At 38.9% G+C, this 21,019-nt stretch overlaps 1 protein-coding gene across 2 annotated transcripts in view; it reads right to left on the reverse strand.

Annotated features, from left to right (window-relative positions):
• cdc42se2 (CDC42 small effector 2) overlaps positions 1–21,019 on the reverse strand; it is a 32,560-nt gene that overhangs the window by 8,114 nt on the left and 3,427 nt on the right. Inside the window, exons 1-2 of one of the 2 annotated variants that reach the window (XM_084104119.1) lie at positions 9,551–9,966; positions 4,298–4,527 (exon numbers count right to left, since the gene is read on the reverse strand). In XM_084104119.1, coding sequence (XP_083960245.1) covers positions 4,298–4,351 — 54 coding nt within the window. In that variant the 5' untranslated portion in view covers positions 4,352–4,527; positions 9,551–9,966. Of the gene's footprint in view, positions 1–4,297; positions 4,528–9,550; positions 9,967–21,019 lie in introns of those variants that run through there. The other variant, XM_084104118.1, reaches the window with a different exon arrangement.

Genomic DNA, 21,019 nt, shown 5'->3' on the forward strand with positions numbered 1-21,019 from the left:
TCTGCCTACAACGTTCTCACTGCAGTCTTCTCTGATCGTCGATTCGCTGAAACCTGATACGTCAGTTGCGTGTGAAAAGTTCAGGTTCGGAGCATTGGTTTGGTTCGGAGTCAGAGCCGTTTATATACTGTCTATGGTCGGAGCCACTGATGCGCGTTTGAAAGTTTGGATGATAATCAAGGTAAGCAGATAATAAAATGGTGTGCCTTGTCACTACAGACGTAGCCTTAACTAATTAGTCTGTGTGCCGACTCGAGAGTACAGACTTCAACTATAGTTGCAAACTTTGTCTGATGTGCGTTATGTGGGCTAGCTATTTGCTCAATAAAAATAGGCTCATGGTACAAATTACGTTTTGTCAAATCGGGCAAGTGGCATTTTAAAATTCCCCAAATTATGAAAGGCTGCCCAGATTGTGTTGAGTCGGCCACAGTCAAATGCGGATGCTGAGCGAACCTTTTCAGTTACTGGCCTAAACAAGATCGACACCAGGAACAGACTGTCACTTGATGGCATCATGGCACCCCGTGAGTGATGGGAAGTTCGGATCATTTTACTGACTCGCTTCGCTTGTTCGATCTCGTTCATTAAAATGAACGAATCTTTTTCGAGTCATTTCGTTCATTTAAGGGGCTTTAAATGTTATACTTTTAACAGCCAAATTCCACGAACACATCCACCAACGCAGTCTTTATCATATTCTAAATTAAGAAATCATTATAATGCAGTCAAAAATAATTTACAGGGAACATAAATACTTACAGTACTTTACACTTACAGTACTTTGACTCATCAAGACACTCAATGAGTCTTTCCTTCATTTGTCACGTGACAGACGCAATGAACGTTCATGAACGGATTGAACCCTGCTTCAGATACGAGCTCCTGCAGAGGTGGTGAAGCAGGCCAGCACTGCCACTGTGGCACAGGCTACAACAGGCCTCATGTGTGAAACTTGTGTTGTGGTTTTCTGGGGAGGTGGAGTAACTATTATGTGTCCCTTTTGTTTTGAGATTTCTTATTGTTTTGATGTTGTTGTTTTACATGTTTGTTATTTAATCAGCTCTATCTTAATTTTTTCTATCAATCGATCAATCAATAAATTAATTGTACATTTTGAAAACACGTTTCCATTCTATTAGGTTTTTTTTACTAAGTAAACAAGGACTGACATTTTTAAAATTAGGGCTAGGGTTGCCAAAAAATTTCTCCGCGCGCACACTGAAGTTTTACAGAGTCTCACTCCAGCCAAAGTCCCAAATTTGGCAACCCTGTTATAGGAAATACCAGGACGTTAGTAAACGCTGATTGGCCACTAGCACAACACCAGCACCCGGCATTTTTTAAAAAGCTGTATAAACAGCCTTATATATTTTCTCCAGAAACTAACTCTACGAACATGGAAAACAGTGATAGATGGAGCTCTCTAAACCTTTATGCTGAGGAGAAAATCCAACGCAACTTTGAGGATCCAAGAGAAATATGATTATGTATTTCTGCTCAGCAACACTGGACACACGGCAAACGCTAAAACCTTTTCATATACTGTCTACTTTCTATGTATAATGTATATCCAAAGTATGTATATCCCTATGTACAGTATATCCAAAGTAAGTCGCTTTGGATAAACTGCTAAATGAATAAATGTTAAATGCATAACAGTTCTATCCAATAACGCATTAGACAGGACTGTCAGACAGATCGTAAACGAATGAACTCAGAGAATGGGAGCGCTGTGAGCTCAAGCTCTGGCGTTCTCAGCGCTGTCAAAATAAAAGTCACAACAACAAGCGCTGCGAACGCAACCAGGAAAATGATCCTAAGGGAACCATGGTGGCTAGTTCCTAGAATTACCCGGTGCAAAAGCCCCTTTTGATGGCCCCAACAAGTACTGGACAATTAAGTCAAACTTAAAAGTGCGTCACTGTCATTGCATTAGATAATATATCAAAGTGGTATCCGTCACAGAGCAGATGATGGTCTAAGTCAGAGACCATATTTTGGGCATAACCATATGTCTAGGCACTACAGGCTACCATTATAGAACGGTTTTATCATCTCAAACCTAAAACATCTTTTATGTGTGTGTATTTCTTGTTGCTTGAAAAGTGTGTTTGTGCTATTTTATATAAAAATGCCATTGGCTTCGTTAATATCTACTACAATGACATTCATTAATTTTTAAGCGTTGTTTAAATTCTAACACAAGTCTCAGAAATTCCTTGTGTGCTTTAGTCTTAAAAGGCCAAAGGTGGCAAATCTCTCAGCTTGTACCGACACAGAACTTCAGTCAAACCGAACTCAATTCAACATATCGACTGTTTCAGAGTTCAGAAAACAAAAAATGACTCCTTAGACGGTTACATTTTCAGTTACAGTAGATTCTTATTGACCTTCATTTACTGGCACTGCCCTCCTTACTACATTTCATGCTGGTCAGCCTTTATTCAGTGACGTGCAACTAACGCCTGGAATAACAACATCCACACATTCCTCAAGAGGGTCAAAGAGGGGCGTCAACGAATGATTAACACTGGCTTCAATCAGGACGTTCGTGGTGTTGATACGCATATCAATGTCTTGTTTGATCAACTTTTTGACAAACACAAGCGATTAATCATTTACAACTTTTTTTTATGCTTACATTAAGGAAACAAATGAATCGATTTGTAGCCTTTTGCTCACTAGTTCAGATCTTCAAACAACTGACTACACAAGCATTACCAATAAACTCATGCTATGGATCAATCGAATAAACCTAAATACCAAAACGTCTGCAAACCTGTCTTACAAACTGTACCGAGGCCAACAATGTGAAACTAGATTTCCTCACGCTGATCTCATCAGTAAATCCTGCTTTGGTCATGTGACGTCACAGCATGCCTGCTGGGGCTGAAGTGTTCTTGTTGTTATAAATCTTGTCTGCTTTATTAACTGAGCAGAGACGAATTCTGACATAATGTGTTGTGACACCTGACGTCTCACAGGATGTGTGATGATTAAAAATGGCTGGAGCAAAAACATTCACATCCACATAGAGCTGAGACTCAAGTCAAGGATAAGAGACTCATCAAACACACACACACACACACACACACACTCAGGGATGCACAATATTGAAGAAATGTGATATGCGACAACTCTTTAAATAATGCCATATTCGATATGCGATATGATCATGCTTTAAATTAAGCACAATTAATTAATTCATTATAAAAAAATGTTTTCTAATATCTACTTATATATCCAAAATATATCTTTAAAAATATTTTGAATTTACTGAAAATCTATTTTAAGATTGGAAATATATTTTCTTGCCCCTTGAAGTACGTTTTGTAACATATTTTAGCATTTAAAGATTTAAACAAAATATATATTTTCAGTTTGAATTTTTTTTCCTTAAGCCACAGTGGAATGGTCATATTAATTATAGCCACAACATATAATATGGTCTAATTTTTTTTTTTTTATGTTTTGAAAGAAGTCTCTTCTGCTCACCAAGGCTTGCATATATTTGATCAAAAATACAGTAAAAACAGTAATATTGTGAAATATTATTACAGTTCAAAAGTTTTGATCCTTGAGAATGATGCTGAAGACTGGAGTAACGATGCTGAAAATTCAACTTTGATCGCAGGAATAAATTACAGTTTACAATATATAATCACATAGAAAACAGTATTTTAAATTGTAATAATATTTCACAATATTACTATTATTTTTACTGTATTTTTGATTAAATAAATGCAGCCTTGGTGAGCAGAAGAGACTTCTTTGAAAAACATTTAAAAAAATCATAATTATTCCAAACTTAAGATTGGTAATGTATATTTAGCATATTTAAAATTAATTTTGGCCAGAGAGAAAGGAAATAGGGACCCATTTTATATTAGGTATCTTTAAGTACTTACACAGAACATTTGATACAAAATACTCGTATCGTTTGCATACATGTTGTTACATTGTACTTTCCTTTAAATAACTGCATGCAATTACATGGTGTTCCCCAACCTAAAACCACGGCTAACCCTAACCGTATCAGTAGATAACAGTTAAAGAAACCTAATATAAAGTGGGACCGAAAATGGTCATGAAAGAACAATATGAATGTTTATAGTGGAAGAAACCTTGACTAACATTATAAGTGCACTTGACGGATAATAAAAAGGCGAGAGAACTGGTAAATGGACTCGACAGGGGAACAGGAACTGGGATGAACAGGTGATTACAGAAAACAGAAAGATTTCTTCCTGGATCGTGTGTTTCGGAGGCTGGAGGCGATGCTTGTTCCTCTTACCGGCTGCGGCTGCTCGGCGATACAGCAGTTGAAGCACAACCAGAATTCACTCATGACTGGCAGACGGTGCTAAAGTGCCGCTGTGCCCGTGGGCCGGAGGGGCTCTGGGGTCCTGGACCGGGTCCCACGCCTCAGAGGTCCAGTCTGGGGTGATGGAGGAGTTCTTCAGGGTCCTGGGACAGGGGAGCAGAAGATCCACACGACTCAGGCCACCTCGCCAACACTCAGACCTGCGGGACACAAGCATCTGCCAGATCATTTACACCGTCAAGCCATTTGCTCATGTTAATATGACATTCAAATAAACAAATGGGGCTGCACAATTAATGAAATAAAACTGAAATAGCAATAGATCTTATCAAATGGTGATTATCAAATCAAAAGTAGTGGCTTAACTGAAGTACATAGTCTGTTGTGTCAGGTGATTCAGAGCGAAGTTGTGTTCTTGTTCACGGGTGCAGCTTATAAGAGCATGTTTTCAGAGTCGGCGTTCAGGGTAAAGGCCCCGATATACACAACAATGAACAAGTGTGATGTAATCTGAACAAAATCAGGCCAAAAGGACGTTTGTTTGGTGTTCGTAACAGCTTGACAAAGCCAAACGTTCTGGGAAAGTTCGCTCTGGCTGTTAAACACCTTCGAACTGCCATTGGTCCGTGGCGATGATGTAATAGGAGGGTGTGGCTCTGAGGCTCCGCCCTCTGTGATGTAGAAATCTTCTCTGGGTAGTTTCTTCCGTTCAGTCCCTCGAGGTCGGACGAGAGTAAAAACATGAACACACTGGAGAAAGTTCTAAATATAATTGAAAGCGGCATTTAAAGCTTCATGCTTCAAAGCAATGTTGTATAAAGTGCTTTGTGAATAAATATGAGTATTATCGGGGCCTTAAATGCTGCATTCACATTTGCATAATTGCTAACATTTTTGTGGACAGACTTTTACAGCATCTTCCCAGTATTCTGCTAAACCAAAAGTTTGAGGGTTTGAATGTTTGAAAGCAAATAATATTTGTCATCATAAATATTGGTATTGTAACTTATTGTAACTGTAGTGTTAGTTGGTTCTTGTAAAGGGTGAACACACGAGTGAACATCCTTAAAAGTTGAGTAGAGTCTTTGTTTTTTATGTCTGGATGAAAGTCCTGCAGCATATATATAATTTTTTTATTAAAAACAATCCAAATAAAACCCTTGCTAAAACAAGATTAGATGTTTTATCTGCACGTCATGTGACCATTAACCGAGATCAAGTAACCGACACAAGTGTGAACACGCGAATGTGTCATTAAACTATTGAAAATCTCAGGGGTACTTCAAGTAAATATTTTACATCTAAACGGTTTGGGAAGCCCTGATTTACACAATTAGTTCATGAGGGTTGGGGATGACTGCATTAACCTTTTAAATAGTTATTTATGTAAATCCGGACCGCTTTCTCAAGCCAAAGCAGAAGCCAACAGAAGAAGGGACAAAATACTGTGTAACAAGGCCAAAGAGCTGATTCTTGACAGCATGTGACAGACAACAGGGGAGAAAGGTTTGTGGTTGTTTTTGCACAGAAGGGAAGTATAGTCTCTCATGGAGAAACAGGCCTTGAATAGAAACAATAAATATGTGGCTGCAGGAACGAATTGCTCTTTATTTGTGTGTGTGTGCAGTATTCTCTTGAATCACGCAAAGTTGTACACTATGTATAAATATGTATTTGTACCTCTCCAATACACAATGAACATTTGAACATTCTTTCCTGCTTACTTTCCAGGCAACTTAATGTCTGAAGCCTGAAGAAAACAACATGAGGTTGAGTAAATAATCATTTCCAAACATTTTAATGTTTCGATGAAATATTCGTTTTAGAGTTTGGAATTTTTATCTTTGTTCATTTTGCTGAAAGTGTAGCCAAATTCCTACTCACAACATAATCCTGATCACAACCAGGCATTGCCAGAGAAAACTCTGAAAATCTGAAATGAGTGGCTTTAGACCTTCTGGATAATGAAGGACAGCGTGTCCTGAGGGACTGTAAGCGGCTTGTTCTAGATGATGAATTAAAGCTGAAGCTAACAGTTGCACAGCCACACCTGAAGGAAAGAGGGCCGTGTGGGGTGGGAACCTCAGCTGGTGGTGTGTTGCAGTCATTAGTGTCCAGAGTCCACGTCTGCGGTCATTAATCTGCCTCACAGCACTCAGAAGCCGCTGGGGTTAAACAGGCCACGTTCCTAAACTCAACTCTACACATATTTTAGCTTCTGTGATCAGATTATTATAACTGTCATGTGTTGTGTGCAGTAGTAATCTACAAAGATGAGATGTGTGACGCAGAATGAACAATAAAGACGCTTTGTTGTGTTCATGATTGCGTAATGACGTAATGTGTGTGAGAAAGGAAGTGAATGGGTAAATAAGTTCGCTACTCCTGTGTCGTTACTTCATTGATTACTAACTCCTGACAGATGCCACACACTTAATAAACACACAGAACATTAAACACTACACACTTTAACACTGACGATGCAGAACACCGAACTGAGGAAACTGAGGGCTTAAATACACTGGGAATGAGCGTTAACAGGGAACGTGTGCACTAATCAGAAACCATAGTAACAAACACTGAACCATATCTGACATAGAAACTAAACAGAACATGATTGTGACAATAATACTTGGTGGAAGAATTAAGTGTTGTAATTACTATTAAAAATAATAACTGTTGAACATTGGAGTCTTTTGACATATTAATGTTGCTTTAGGCATTCTGCTCCTCACCCAGCAAAAGTGTCTTCCAAATTAATTGTTTGGATAGAACACCAAAATGCTGGTAATGCGTGCTTTATACTTTTGTTTAAAAGTGTGCTATTCATGTGATTGGTGGACACATGGCAAGGTGGTGGACACATGCTGGCACATCCGGTGCCGAGAACACTTAGTGCTCAAGTATATGAGCCAAATGTGTATGGAAATGAACCTTGGAACAGAGCTGGTCTCTGTGCAGCATCTTCCGTTGCTAAAATTATCTGCGTATTTCAATACACTTTCATTCCTTTATTGATGAGACAGTGTCTGCTTTCTCTGCAGTCTCCATTCATCTTGGATTAATAATGGATCTAAAAGTTGACAGGATGTGATTTCAAACTGATCTATATCCGCCACATGCTGCCTTGAACTAAATCAAGTTTACAGACACATTAGAAATGTTTTCTTGGAAGAAGATGATTCAATTTTAAACGTATGCTTCAGTTAAAGTGACTCAAGTTAATTTAGTCAACCTTTTGGGAACAGATTACCTCCAAGCTAAAAGACATGGGCTAAAACAAACACAACTCCAATTCTGATTAACTCTTTCTGCAGAAAAAAGACACCTTAAGTCAAGTCATCTTCATTTATATAGCGCTTTTAACAATGTAGATTGTTCCAAAGCAGCTTTACATTGATAATAGGAAATTAAAGTAAAGTGTTTTGGCTTTATAGCAGCTCTAGAATAAAGTTATTGTCCAGCTAAAGTTAGTTTGATTGATTCACTTCCGTCACAACGATCATTAGTTATTAACTTAGGGGCCGCTAACACGACACCGTTTTAACAAGTCAGCTAATAAATGTGAACTCTACCATATGAAGGAGGGATCGCATTATTATTGAGCAAACAATACACGAAACTACCGCAAAAGCATCTCCATTTCCTCCTGTAGGATAGGCTGAAGGTTTCCAGGGAAGAATTTCATTTTCCCAGGCAGGATGACAGAATGGGATGCACACAGAAAACTCTCCATTAGTGGTGAGCCACAAAGAGAGGCAGGCCCATTGAAGGAGACTGTCAGCGCAAGAAAGCCCTCTGTGTGAGGGGTCAGAGGAAGACCTGTTCCCAGGGTGGCTACCACACAATGGCAGAAATGTGTCAGCCGCCAAACTATACCATACCATACCATACCATACCATACCATACCAAACCATAGTATACCATACCAAACCATAGCATACCAAACCAAACCAAACCAAACCAAACTATACCATACCAAACCAAACCAAACCAAACCAAACCAAACCAAACTATACCAAACCAAACCAAACCAAACCAAACCAAACCAAACTATACCATACCAAACCAAACCAAACCAAACCAAACCATACCATACCAAACTATACCATACCATGCCAAACCATGCCAAACCATACCAAACTATACCATACCATGCCAAACCATACCATACCAAACTATACCATACCAAACTATACCATACCATGCCAAACCATACCAAACTATACCATACCATGCCAAACCATACCATATCATGCCAAACCATACCAAACTATACCATACCATGCCAAACCATACCAAACTATACCATAGCAAACTATACCATAGCATAATACATCCAACAGCTATCAGCAGACAGGACTGCTACATGTTATTTACACAGCTCTGAAAGCTCATTCAGTCAGAATTTAGAGTCAAAATTCACAAGTCAAGGGTTACATGATAGTGCTAAGCTGTTTTTGCACTGATGCTAAATTTATCATTGGTTGTGCATTCGTATATTTTTGATTTGTGGCCATCAAGTTTAAAATGAAAGAGAAGATGCAGAAATTTCATTCACTGGATTTTCTAAATATTGAGATTACCACATGGTTATTTAATACATAATACATTTTTATTGAACTTCCAGTAAAATAACTATATCAGTATTCACTACCATTCAAAATTCAGCAAGAATGCCTCAAAACAAGTGACAGAAAAGACATTCTATGTCTATGTCAAGATTTCTATTACAAATAAATGCTGTTCTTTTGAACGTTATATTCATCAAAAAATGTTCCGTAATACACAAACATATTGAGCAGCACAACCATTACTTACACTGTACTCATTAAAACTCTCTTAGTGAGCATAAGAGACTCCTTTCAAAACCACTAAAACAATCTCACCAACTACAAACTTTTGAACAGTAGTGCATGTACTGTTACTATGATATAAAATGATTCATATCAGGCCATATAACGTATAACGGCCGTACCACCTTCCCCAGTTTGCAAGAAACCAAGTGAATGTATTTTATAACTCAGGCAAATACATCAGAGCACCATCATCATCAAGATCGGCAACGCTTCACACCAGTCTCATTAGACAGATTTTACTAAACCACATCATTCTGTCTGGCACAAGTGACTTCATGAACTGGTCGCATAAATCACACACAACTGCAACTATTCCCATGGAAACTAATGAATCAGAACCTTGAGTAAAGCGTTTAACACTCACCATCCTCAGCTCACTCCATTGATGAACTGAGAGGAGAGGCGAGTCGCGTATATCCTCCTCCGGTGTGAGCAAGGCTAAGGAGCTGTGAGATCCAGACTGCGCTCCCTCTCCAGGAGGCCTTTGTCCCTCACTCAGTTACGGATCAGCGGGCAAGAGGCATTCATTCACTGCATCACTGACTCCCCCCCACAAGGAATCGTGCACGCTCCTAAGGTATAAGCTCCGCCCCCGACTCCCCATCCCAACCGTCCCTCTGTCACGGAGGCTTTTATGTAAGCACCATCCACCCACTATATGCAGCTTACATAAGCAATACCAGAGTGGAGACACTCTGAATGCACTGGCTTACAAGAAAACTAGTGACGAAAACCCCAACAATCCATAATCCTGTTCCCTGTATCACATAAGAGAATTATGACTTGCCTTCGTCTCCTAGAATTACATTCCAGAGAACAGTTTAGACTCATAAGTGCCAGTGTTGGAATATTGGCATGAACGAAACATGAGATGGATATAACATGAGCAAATGCAACTCAGCAAAAATGGCTGATTAGAGAAGTGGAAATATAAAGCTTTTTTTCAGTAAGGGAAAACCCAGCTGCCCTTTTCCAAGCTCATTAACCAAAGCACTGCATGGGACAATTGCTTCGCTTGTTGAGTGCTGCTTTTCAATTCCTTCATCCTTGGATTTGTTGCCACAGAAGCTGCTGGTTAGTAGTAAGTAGTGTGTGTGCATGTGTATTGTGTGGGGAGGTCTACATATACACAGGCTGCATATACACACAGAGAGCGGGTGTATATGTAAAAGCAACCTATTTATTACTTCCCTTACTTCGGAACCAAATAACTGTGATTTCTTGTTGCATTGATGCATCAATAGTAAGAGAATTACAATAATATGAATGAAGTTTCAAGTTCCCAAACAAAGGGAACACTAATCACCATAATGGTGAGTTCAAACAAAAACATTTTTAGGAAAATCAGCATCAATTTATAAAGTCAGCTTATGTGATGTTCTCTCAAAATTTTCAGTTGTATTGACAATTCAACATTCCAGATGACTTTTGGGAAATGAGTGAATGCAACTAGAGAAAGGAAACTGCAGAAGAGGAGGAAATGAGAGAAAAGTCTAATAAGAACTGCCCGCCTCAAAAACTTTTTTTTTTTTTTTTCTTGGCAAAATGGCCCTCATACCAATCAATTAATCTTAACTTGGGTTGGAGTAAACAAGGCATAGAATGTGAATAGTACAGATTACTGGATTTTTACAATTAAGACATTAAGTAAAGCTAACTAACACGTGTTACTCAGAACAACTTTTGTATTTTACAGTGTATGTAGTCCATGAAATTGTACTGCTCTATGGCAGTACAGTGTTGATTATACAGGCCCACAAAAACACTGGCCATCTGCACGGGCTTCAGCCCTTTCTGCCAATGCCAAAAGTGGACTGAGCAGTCTCTTTTCTTTACTTTCACTCCATTCAGGCATAATTTCTTCTTATTTGCCAAATAAAAAGCTGCCTTGTTGTTTCGCTCCCTGCTCATTAACAGAAGCAGCTCAATTTCAGTTTTTGTTCAGCTTTTTCTCAGAGACTTTGAATCAATAAATCCACCTTATTGTAAAACTGGCAAGAAATTATCACTCTTTTCATTTCTTAAAGGGGATGTCAATGCCATGTCATGCATTCTGACTTGTTTACAACGTTAAAGAGTTGGATTCTCATGCTAAACATAACCAAAGTTTCAAAAAACGAGTTGGACGTACAGTATGACGGCGTATTTCTGTGTCAAATACACTCCTTCAGGCTTCGTATAAGTTTCGGAAAGCTTTTTTCGAGTATGGCCCTGTATGATGTCATAAAGGGCAGATTCCTTGTATGGGCACTTCTCCCGTAAGAGCGCGCGCAACCAGAGCGAGAGCAAGAGCAACACCCATCAATGTGCTTCGTCGTTGAAAGATTTAACATTTTGTGTTTAAAGACCACGAAATCAACAATGTCACCAAAGAAGTGAGTTTTTGGTTGGTTATTATTTATTTATTTGGTTGAAAGATAACCTTGCTCAACGTCCCAAAAAACCCAGAGTTAAGGGAACAGTGGAGGCAGTTTGTTTTTCCGGGGCAGCAACACAGTTGTCCAAGTGTGTTTGTTTGTTCCCGACATTTCGGTGACAAATGTTTTATAAACAAGGCCCAGTTCGATGCTGGATTTGCAGATTGATTGAAACTGAAAGATGGAGCGGTCCCAGCTATAAAAGATCCCGGTCATGAGTCGGAACCGGATGCAATAGCAATACTACTCTGTAGGTACTCAAGATTCCCATGAGATTGGCAGAAACTGAGTGTTATGTACCCTTCAATATTTGACTCACTCAAAATGAATGTGACTGCAATGATGCGGCTCACACCAAACATCTTGGTCCATTTATATTCTGATAAAATATAAACAACAAAAAAACAATCAAGCTGTAGTTTGAAGTTCAAAGTATATAACAAGTAAGAGTATATAAAAGTAACTTTCCAATCAAGGTCAGATTAATTCAGATGTTGAATGATGTCACAGATGGTTTGTCTATGTAGCAAGACAAACAAGCAGATACAGAAGGTCTCCTGCTTCCTGAGGCTGGCCAACATTATCTTGAACCCTCAAGACCAAGGTTGGGCAACTCTGGCCCTCGAGAGTTTCCCAACTCTGCAGATCAATCTCCAACCTTGATCAAATTCACCTGCCTATAGCTTTCAAATAATCCTCAAGACTTTGGCTGCGTCCAAAATCACATACTCTCTTCACGATTGCTAAAAAGTATATTCTATATGATATGAGTGTGTGTATTATGAATGTAATCCAAACATACTGCATTCACCATGTTGCCCTTATCATGTGACCTACCAGCGTCAGTTACGTCACTTCACTGTTATTCACAAATTCTTTCCATCATAAAGTAAAGTGTCCATCATATGCACACTTCAGAATCACAATGGGTAGTAGTAGGTCATCCGGGTACTTTTTGCCAACTCTTTTATGAGTCCTCTGAATTTGGACATACTTCTTTTGTTGCATACTGTTTTTTACCTATATACAGTAGGGAAGTATGCGATGATGCAGACCTTGGTTAGCCAGTGTTTGATTAGGGGTGGAGATAAACTCTACAGGAAAGTGGAGCTTGAGGGCCAGAATTGCAAAACTCATCTTGCCTTCACATGGTTTAAGGTAGTTACAGTAGTTCAAGGGTGTCCAGTCCTGCTCCTGGAGGGCTACTATCCTGCAGAGTTTAACTTCAACCCTGTGCAACACACCCGAACCAGCTAATCAAGGTTTTCAGGATCACTAGAAACCTCCAGACAAGTGTGTTGGGACAGGCTGGAGAAAAACTCGGCTGGACATTGGTCCTCCAAGAGCAGGGTTTACTCAGTAGTCCATTGCTCCAGAAATTGATTTGTCCACCATATTGAGCAGAAACTGCTTTGTTGCATTTATTTAGTGGCTGAATTAGCTGGAAACATTAGTGAATTGGTCAAGCATCCTGAGAATCCAATTTACTGGATAAAGATGTCATGAAACCATCTTTCAGTCATGTTATGAGGTCATCCTTTCAGCCAGCACTAAGAAGATCTTGGTTTCCATGTAGAGGAGAGAGATTGTTCTGAACTGAAGGTTTCAGATGAGTCTATCAGTGGTTCTCAACTCTGGTCACGAGGACCCACAGCTCTGCACATTTTATATATCTCTCTCTTATTTACACATAACAACAGGTACAAACTAATGCCCATTACATCATCTACTAGCTATTTTTGCATTGTATCAAGCAACAGCCACCCATCAGCCAATCGTAACCCCAGACCCTCAACATCTACGTCTGATTTCATAATAAAGATGCTGAAATATTTACAACTTCTTCTCTCCACTGTGCCGGGGGCTCATTCTAATGACATCATGCATTTTCCTCAGTATCCAGTAGACAAGTCCTCCTTTTGTGATCCAGATCACAAGACCCAATAGTCACCGGCCTCTGTAGACGATAGCTGGTTCACTTTAAGTTTTAGAAAACCTTTCAAACAAACATCTGATCTATTATTTCAATTCTCCCAGACAGAGGAGATTTACAATCATTAATATATGCATGATGCCATGATGTTTCCATTATTTGCATGCATAACAGACCACTGCTTCCCCCTTAAAATCCCTGAGGAAGATAATGGCATGATAATGCTAATTAAACAGGCAGGAAACTCTAGAGCAGGGATAGGCAACTCCGGTCCTGGAGGGCCACTGTCCTGCAGAGTTTAGCTTCAGCCCTGATAAAAACTCACCTGCCTGTATATATCTAGTAATCCTGAAAATGTTGATTGCCTTGTTCAGGTGTGTTTAATTAGGGTTGGAGCTAAACTCTGCAGGACAGTGGCCCTCCAGGACCGGAGTTGCCTATCCCTGCTCTAGAGGATGCAGGCTAATGGTTCTTTACATGCAATCGGCAATCACATCATTACTGCATGGCACAAGCTGATTGGCCACTGCTGATCATGCAACCAATAAGATGCTTGCTCAACATTTAAACAGTCTGGTTCAGTGTTTGCTGTAGGCTAGTCCTGCACCACACTATCATAGTTCCTCTGAGACCCTCTACCTCCCCCAGCTCCACCTGCTCAGATCTGCTATGGGACTGATGTACTTATCCAGCAGCATAACTTACATGCTCACAGCAGTGTGTCTGAGTATCTATTAGCAGTAACAAGTCCATACATAGCAGCAATAATCAACAGCAGCGTAGCAGATCTAGTCTGCCAAGACCAAATACATTAACATTGCCATATTCATTAAAGGGATAGTTCACCCAAAAATGAAAATTCTGTAATCATTTACTCACCTTCAAGTTGTTCTAAATCTGTATAAAGTTATGTCTTCTGTTGAACACAAAAGAAGATATTTTGAAGAATGTGGGTAACGAAACAGATGCTGGTCCCTATGGACTTTCATAAAATGAAATATATATATATATATATATATATATTTACACTATGGAAGTCAGTGGAGGCCAGAAACTGTTTGGTTACCAACATTCTTTAAAATATCTTCTTTGGTTTTCAACAGAAGAAAGAAAACACTTGAGGGTGAGTAAATGATGAATGAATTTTCATTTTTTGGATGAACTATCCCTTTAACTGTTAATAACAGTCAAGAGTTGTCATGATTGAAATATCTGACCCAGAATATTTTTTGTTTTGTTGTAGACAGTTCGGTGCAACTTCAGGTTCAGTGTGACTTGAGATATCTGATGCAGCATGCTACACCTTGCAGCACGCATGAAAGGATGTGTTTTACCACAAATGTCACCAAGTCTAGCAGGATATCTTTGCATGGCACCAATGCTAGAGGGTTAATTTCCTTTTGCAAAGAAAGAGGTAACAATGCTCGCCTTATACTACCATTACAGCCAGCGAAGGCAACATCAATGTCTCATCTCTCCTCAAGGCAATGACCCAGATACTACTGACTATTGACCAGTTGCTTAATAAAGCCATTACTGTCTGCCTTGTTGGCCCTACTTGCCATTTTTGGCTTGTGAAGGAATAACTCAGATTCTTCATAACCATAATACCCTCCAGGGCAATCAGGGAAGTAGCTTTTTATTTTTTAGGAATTATACCAAAAATATCCTCAGAAAAGTGCTGTTATTGGTGTACTAGGTTCTTGATATAATTATATTAACATCTTAAATCAACTTCGATGTGCTAATCTCACACTACAGCTTGGCATCAGCAAATTCCTTGATATGACACACAACATTACAATTAAATGCATTGCAAAGCATCATAATGTCATAATTGGCATTATGTCAAATGCACAAGAGATCATCATGAGACAGACTGAAACTGTGATCAGTTTCAACCTTTGTTGCATGCTTCACTTCACTTTTGTCCAGAACAGAATCTGACCACAAAGAAATGGCAGTTTTAGAATTTGCACTTATCTTGGTTCTTCATTATTTGATGTGTAGTAAACAATAATAATGAACTCATTAATAATAAATAATACATCAATTAAAAATAAAAAAGAATTCACTCAAAAAGAATCACAATGTATCAATGTAAAAAAAGAAAGAAATGGATTCACCAATGCATCACTTTCAAATTATTCTGGGAAACAAAAATCACAATTTCAATTTTAAATGAATTATTAATATTTCTGGTTATTGTAAAACATGGTGGTGTCAAGCACTGCAAAAATCTACAAACAAAAACCCAACAAGCTTTGTTTTACAACATAAAAACAACAATCAATCAACATTTGCATCATAAACTCACAATTGAAGAACGCACATGCATCACATGCTTGAAAGCTGATAACTCCTGTGCACAGCCACAGAAAACAGGAAGTACACTGATTGACAATGCCAGGGTTTCAGTCACTCTTATTCATCTGAGCTAAAGACACTGAGCTGCTCCTGATACTATAGGTCATACTCCCTTAGATTTCTATTGGCATCTCAAAGTAGGCATTTTTTAGTGTGGCTTTCATGAGAAATCTTTTCACAGAATTTGGTGATGAGCGTCGTTACCCCCCAGGCTTTGCTCCGCTACGCTGTCGCTGAAAATGTAAGAAACATGATGGACACATTGTGACTCCGAGTCACATTGAATCAAAGACTATCACCTCTACCCATTTCACACACTGACAGATTAAAAAATTGGCTCCTTTTTGATTAATTAATTAAAGTTCTATCTTGGTCCATGAATCTCTCTATACAAGGCCTATAAATGTTAAATTTAAAGACTTTTTAAAATAAAAATGTAATAAACACAACCCTGCCGCCTGTATATGAAAACACCAGTTATTGTGTTATCATTTACTCACCTTCATGCCATTCCAAAACCTTTTAAAGCTCTTTAATGTGAGTTCAGTATCATTTTTGAAATGTTATTTTCACCATTTCTTCAACATAATGACAAAGTGACACATTGTACATCAAGAAAATCAGACAACGCACATAGAGCAAATTGGAAAAATACTGTAAAGTTATAACTCGTTTGATTGAGGACTAGTGTGGGTCTCTGCACTGTGAGTGACTGAAATAACATCAGCAAATGCAGTACAGAGTTTCTCAGCTGTAGAAGAGACTGATATGAAAAAAGACTCCTGGTTCAGCTCACACGACCATAGTTCCTACATTTGACATTGCGTGAGGCCGTTTTCACACAGCGAGTTGATCATGTGGTTGGATGAGCCATTTTTGCAGTTGCTGAGACGCAGTGGTTTTCAGTGTGATGATATGCAGTGTGACGGTGTTCTGAACGGTTTCTCGTGCGCTGCCTTGTGATTATTTACTGAAGTGAAAAGAGTGTCTATGATATTTCAGTGCCTAGATAAGTCTCAGGTCCTTTAATACAGTTCCTGTATTTTTATCATTAACCTGCAGTTCAATTGCTTAGAATAGTAATAACACACCTTCTCAACAAGCTGCGTGTTTTGAGAGATTTTCTGATGTTCACTGAACAAATGGGACGAGTTACCACCAAAGTTTTTAACTCAGGTTCATTGGACAAAACGTGCTTGTGGCGACATTTGGGCAACATGATATTACGTTGCTTCTTGCACATTTTATGACACTTTCAAAGTCAAATGTCCAGTGGTGCTAAAAGTGTGTTAAGTTTAATCCAAAACAGATGAACGTGAATCTGGCAACATTTTATTGCGCTGGTTGTTGCACGTATCGAGTTCTGAAATTAAATGTTGAGTGATGCGAAAAGGTTAATGCTCAATCGCATTTGAAAATAACAGTGCTGTACCAGGTTGTGCATCGTTAGAAACGTCATACAGATGGAGCTGATTATGTGATGCAAATGTCAAAATGTATTAGTTTACAAATCATGCACTATGCTAAAAGTGTCCTGAGCTCATAACATAGTATTGTGCAAGAAACTGCATGAAAATAAGCCTTTATTAATTGATAATCTTCCCCTGTAATCATAATTTGTGTGAAAAAGAATAAACTTTGTTGGTGTTTTACTGCCTCATTTCACAGGGAAACTGAAGTTTTGAAAGTTTTGGGGAATTTTGCAAATACATTTTTCCACTGAGCCTGTGTTGCAAGTTTTATACTTCGATGTGATGCTTGCCCTGGAATAAAAACACCAAATATTCTACACTCTTTAATATTGTTTATATCAAACACCCTGTTAGATACTCTAGTTAACATGAACTAATGTACGTTTGGTTGTTCAGCAAAGGCCAAAACTGAATTAAAGCTGAAATGCCACAAACTCTCAGGGACAAGTGCCAAGGTACAATTATGTAAGGAATTTCTGACCATCGCACAGACGAAAGGTCTTAAGCATGGGAGGATCTCTTAAAGAGAAACATATGGAGGCTAGATTAGATTAGGACGTTCCTGAGCATTCTGCAGTGTTGACTACAAACACACAGCTTAACAGCAACCTGGAACACACTCGTATAAAAATGCAATGGTTTGAGTGGAAAAAAATGCACTTTCACAGTCTTGGTATTAAAACAATCCTAGAATACACTCTTGTTTTGTCCCTGAATAACAATGGTGCAATCTCTCGCTCAATGAGTATTTGACCAGATTTCTGTGCTTAGCACCAAATAAAGATTATTTGATTTACACTTGGATCATATGATGAACTAGTTAGCAAAACAGTAATACGCTCTTACTGAAGCTTGCTTTTATTCATTCACCCTCATCTCATTCTATCAACCTTTAGGCTCTGATTTTTTCTAGAACACAAAAAGAGAGAATATGACAAAAAATTTTTTTTTTTTTTTTTTTTTTACGACAAAAAAAAAAAAAAAAATTAATCTGAAAAATTCCATGCATACAAATTTGGCACATCATGGGGTAAGTAAATAATGACATAATATACATTTTTGGGTTACTTATACTACTAACAGTGGGTGCAACTTTCCACTCACCAGTTCAAATACTAATTTGCTAACAGCTCTTGGGTTCACAAAAGTTCTGATAGGATTTGCCTGTGGATTTAATCCAAGCTGTTGGCATTTATCAACTAAATCCTGCTAGTACAATCAAGATCCAAAAAATAACAGATGCAACACTTCATGCAACTTAAGCCTGAAGCTGTCCGAGATATCAGAGCTCCACTTGTTGCAGATGTAGGCAAAAAGAAAAGCATAAAAACACTGTTCAAAAGCATCCTTCCCTCACCTCTACAAGATCTTTGCTGTAACTCTTAAAGTCTCCCTGTAGTCCATAATTGTATCCCTTAAAACTCATCTTTGATCACTAAAATTACATATTTAAACGTTTTTTTCCTTGAAAAATTCTTCATGACTTAAAATAGCTTGAATGTAACTCTACACCTTTGTCTCATTTAGTATACGCGGGTCTATGATTATGCAAATGAGCCCCGCCTCCACTCACTCACAGCAGCTTTCAGCCAAAGACAGTCTCAAAAACACGGTTTGAATGAAATCGCTGGTGTTTCTGGCTGCGTTTACACTTGGTATCTTTTAAGACTGAACATTGGTCTGTGGAGTCTGCACTGTATTTTCTACTGCACAAGAGGCGTGAAAGTTCAAATGACTCTGTACGCAATTGGATAGTCCTTCAACCAATCAGACCAACGATCCGGGTGACGTACTTTGCAGAGCGACGCGAAAACTCCAGGCAGGAAATGTGTAACCAAATGTGTTGATCAGCGGTTTGCAGAAGGAGTGATGGAATTCAGCGATTTTTGCAGGTTGTGCAAAAGTTAGTGGTATTTACACCCACTCGAGCGAGTTGTTTGCTAAAAAGAAGCCATTGAGCATCGTCGAGAGGTTAAAAGGAATTGGACAGAGCCGTAACAGCTCTGGAATTGGATTGGATTAAACCCGCCAATAGCGCGCCAGGTGGATAAGCCAGTTTGTGATTGGTTTCCGCAAATTTGTAAAGGAAGCAGCAGAGATGAATGTACAGGTGTCCAGCCTGAGCTGCAGGGAGAACTCAAATCGCCGGCAGAACAGGCTGGGTTTACCCAGTCTAACTCGCAGCCTCTTCATCACATGTTAATGCCAAATGTAAATACAGCCTCTGACGTCACAAACTACCTTGTAACCAATCAGATCAACGTGTGATCATCAACGAGTGGATCTCTGAGCTGAGTGAGTGAGTGGAGGCGGGGCTCATATGCATATTCATAGAACCGCATATACTAAATGAGGCAAGGGTGTAGAGTTACATTCAAGATATTTGAAGGCATGAAGACATTTTTTTCAAGGAAAATTTTTTTAAACTGTCATTTTGGTGATCAAAGATGAGTTTTAAGGGATAAAATTATTGACTACAGGGGGACTCTAAGTTACACTGGGGGTCCAGTCCTTCTCAGGCTACACATTCTAAACATAATGCCAATAATTAAGTAGCTAAGTCCAGATATTGATTGAACAGAATGATTAATAATGAGTACGTTTCTTGAAGGTTTAAGCAGCGAGGTGTTCAGTGCTGCACACTATGTACGTTTGACTGATGTGTTTTGATGAAGGTAATTTCCTTCCTCTCTGCACAGCCATGATGCGAGCGACTCTGCTGACTTTACTACTTTCCTGACTGCAAGTCTCACATGTCACACCGCAGAGCAAATGCCATATCTGCTTTCCCCGCCGCACTGTGACCAGAGAGATGATTACAATAAACAGCAAATCACTTCATGGTGATACATTGAGGTCTTATGCTTCCTGTTGCATAATGACATAAAGTGGTGCTTGAATGTTTGTGAATCCTTCAGCATTTCTGCATAAATATGACCTAAAACATCATCAGATTTCTAAAAGTCCTAAAAGTAAACCCAATCAAACAAATGTGACCTGTCTCAAGTCCTGAAAAGTGAAGTCAACACTTTTCTATCGCCCCCAGGAGGCTGGATGCAGTCTAGCTCATAAACCCCGCCCTCTCCATGTAATCTAAAAAGACGTGAGACAAACTAAACAATCAAATTACATTTCAAATAAAAATTTTCCAAAGATGTTTTCTGTCATTTTAGGTAGTTTTTATTCACGCTGAAGTAAGATCAAGTGTTTGTTTTTTAAATAAGTTTGGTTTAAGTTTAAAACGGGAGTGTGACGTCATGATTGACAGACGAGATTGACAGCTTCTCTGAGCGAAGCAGTCACTGAGGCACTTTTTTCTACTTTTTTCGGGATCTTCGGGAGGAGATTGGAGCTTAAACTTTAATTTCTACATTTCCATAGCTGTTTATTTCACACCAACATATTGAGTTGTTCTGCAGTAACTGTACAAACCAATTCTGCGGGAGTGTGTGTGATACCGCGGCTCCACTTCACGCTCGCTACTGACTTGAGCTCCGAGATGTAAGCGCCATATCTACAATATATTTCCTTTTCTACAATGGAAGAGAGTGAAGGTGCGTCATCCATCTTTTTTTTACAGTCTATGCAAAAAATATTTACTTTGCTTTCAGTATCCGGTGTGACGACCCTCTTGTGGAGCGATA

The sequence above is a fragment of the Abramis brama genome (assembly GCF_963993115.1).
Source record: "Abramis brama genome assembly, chromosome: 25".
NCBI classification, from domain to species: domain Eukaryota; kingdom Metazoa; phylum Chordata; class Actinopteri; order Cypriniformes; family Leuciscidae; genus Abramis; species Abramis brama.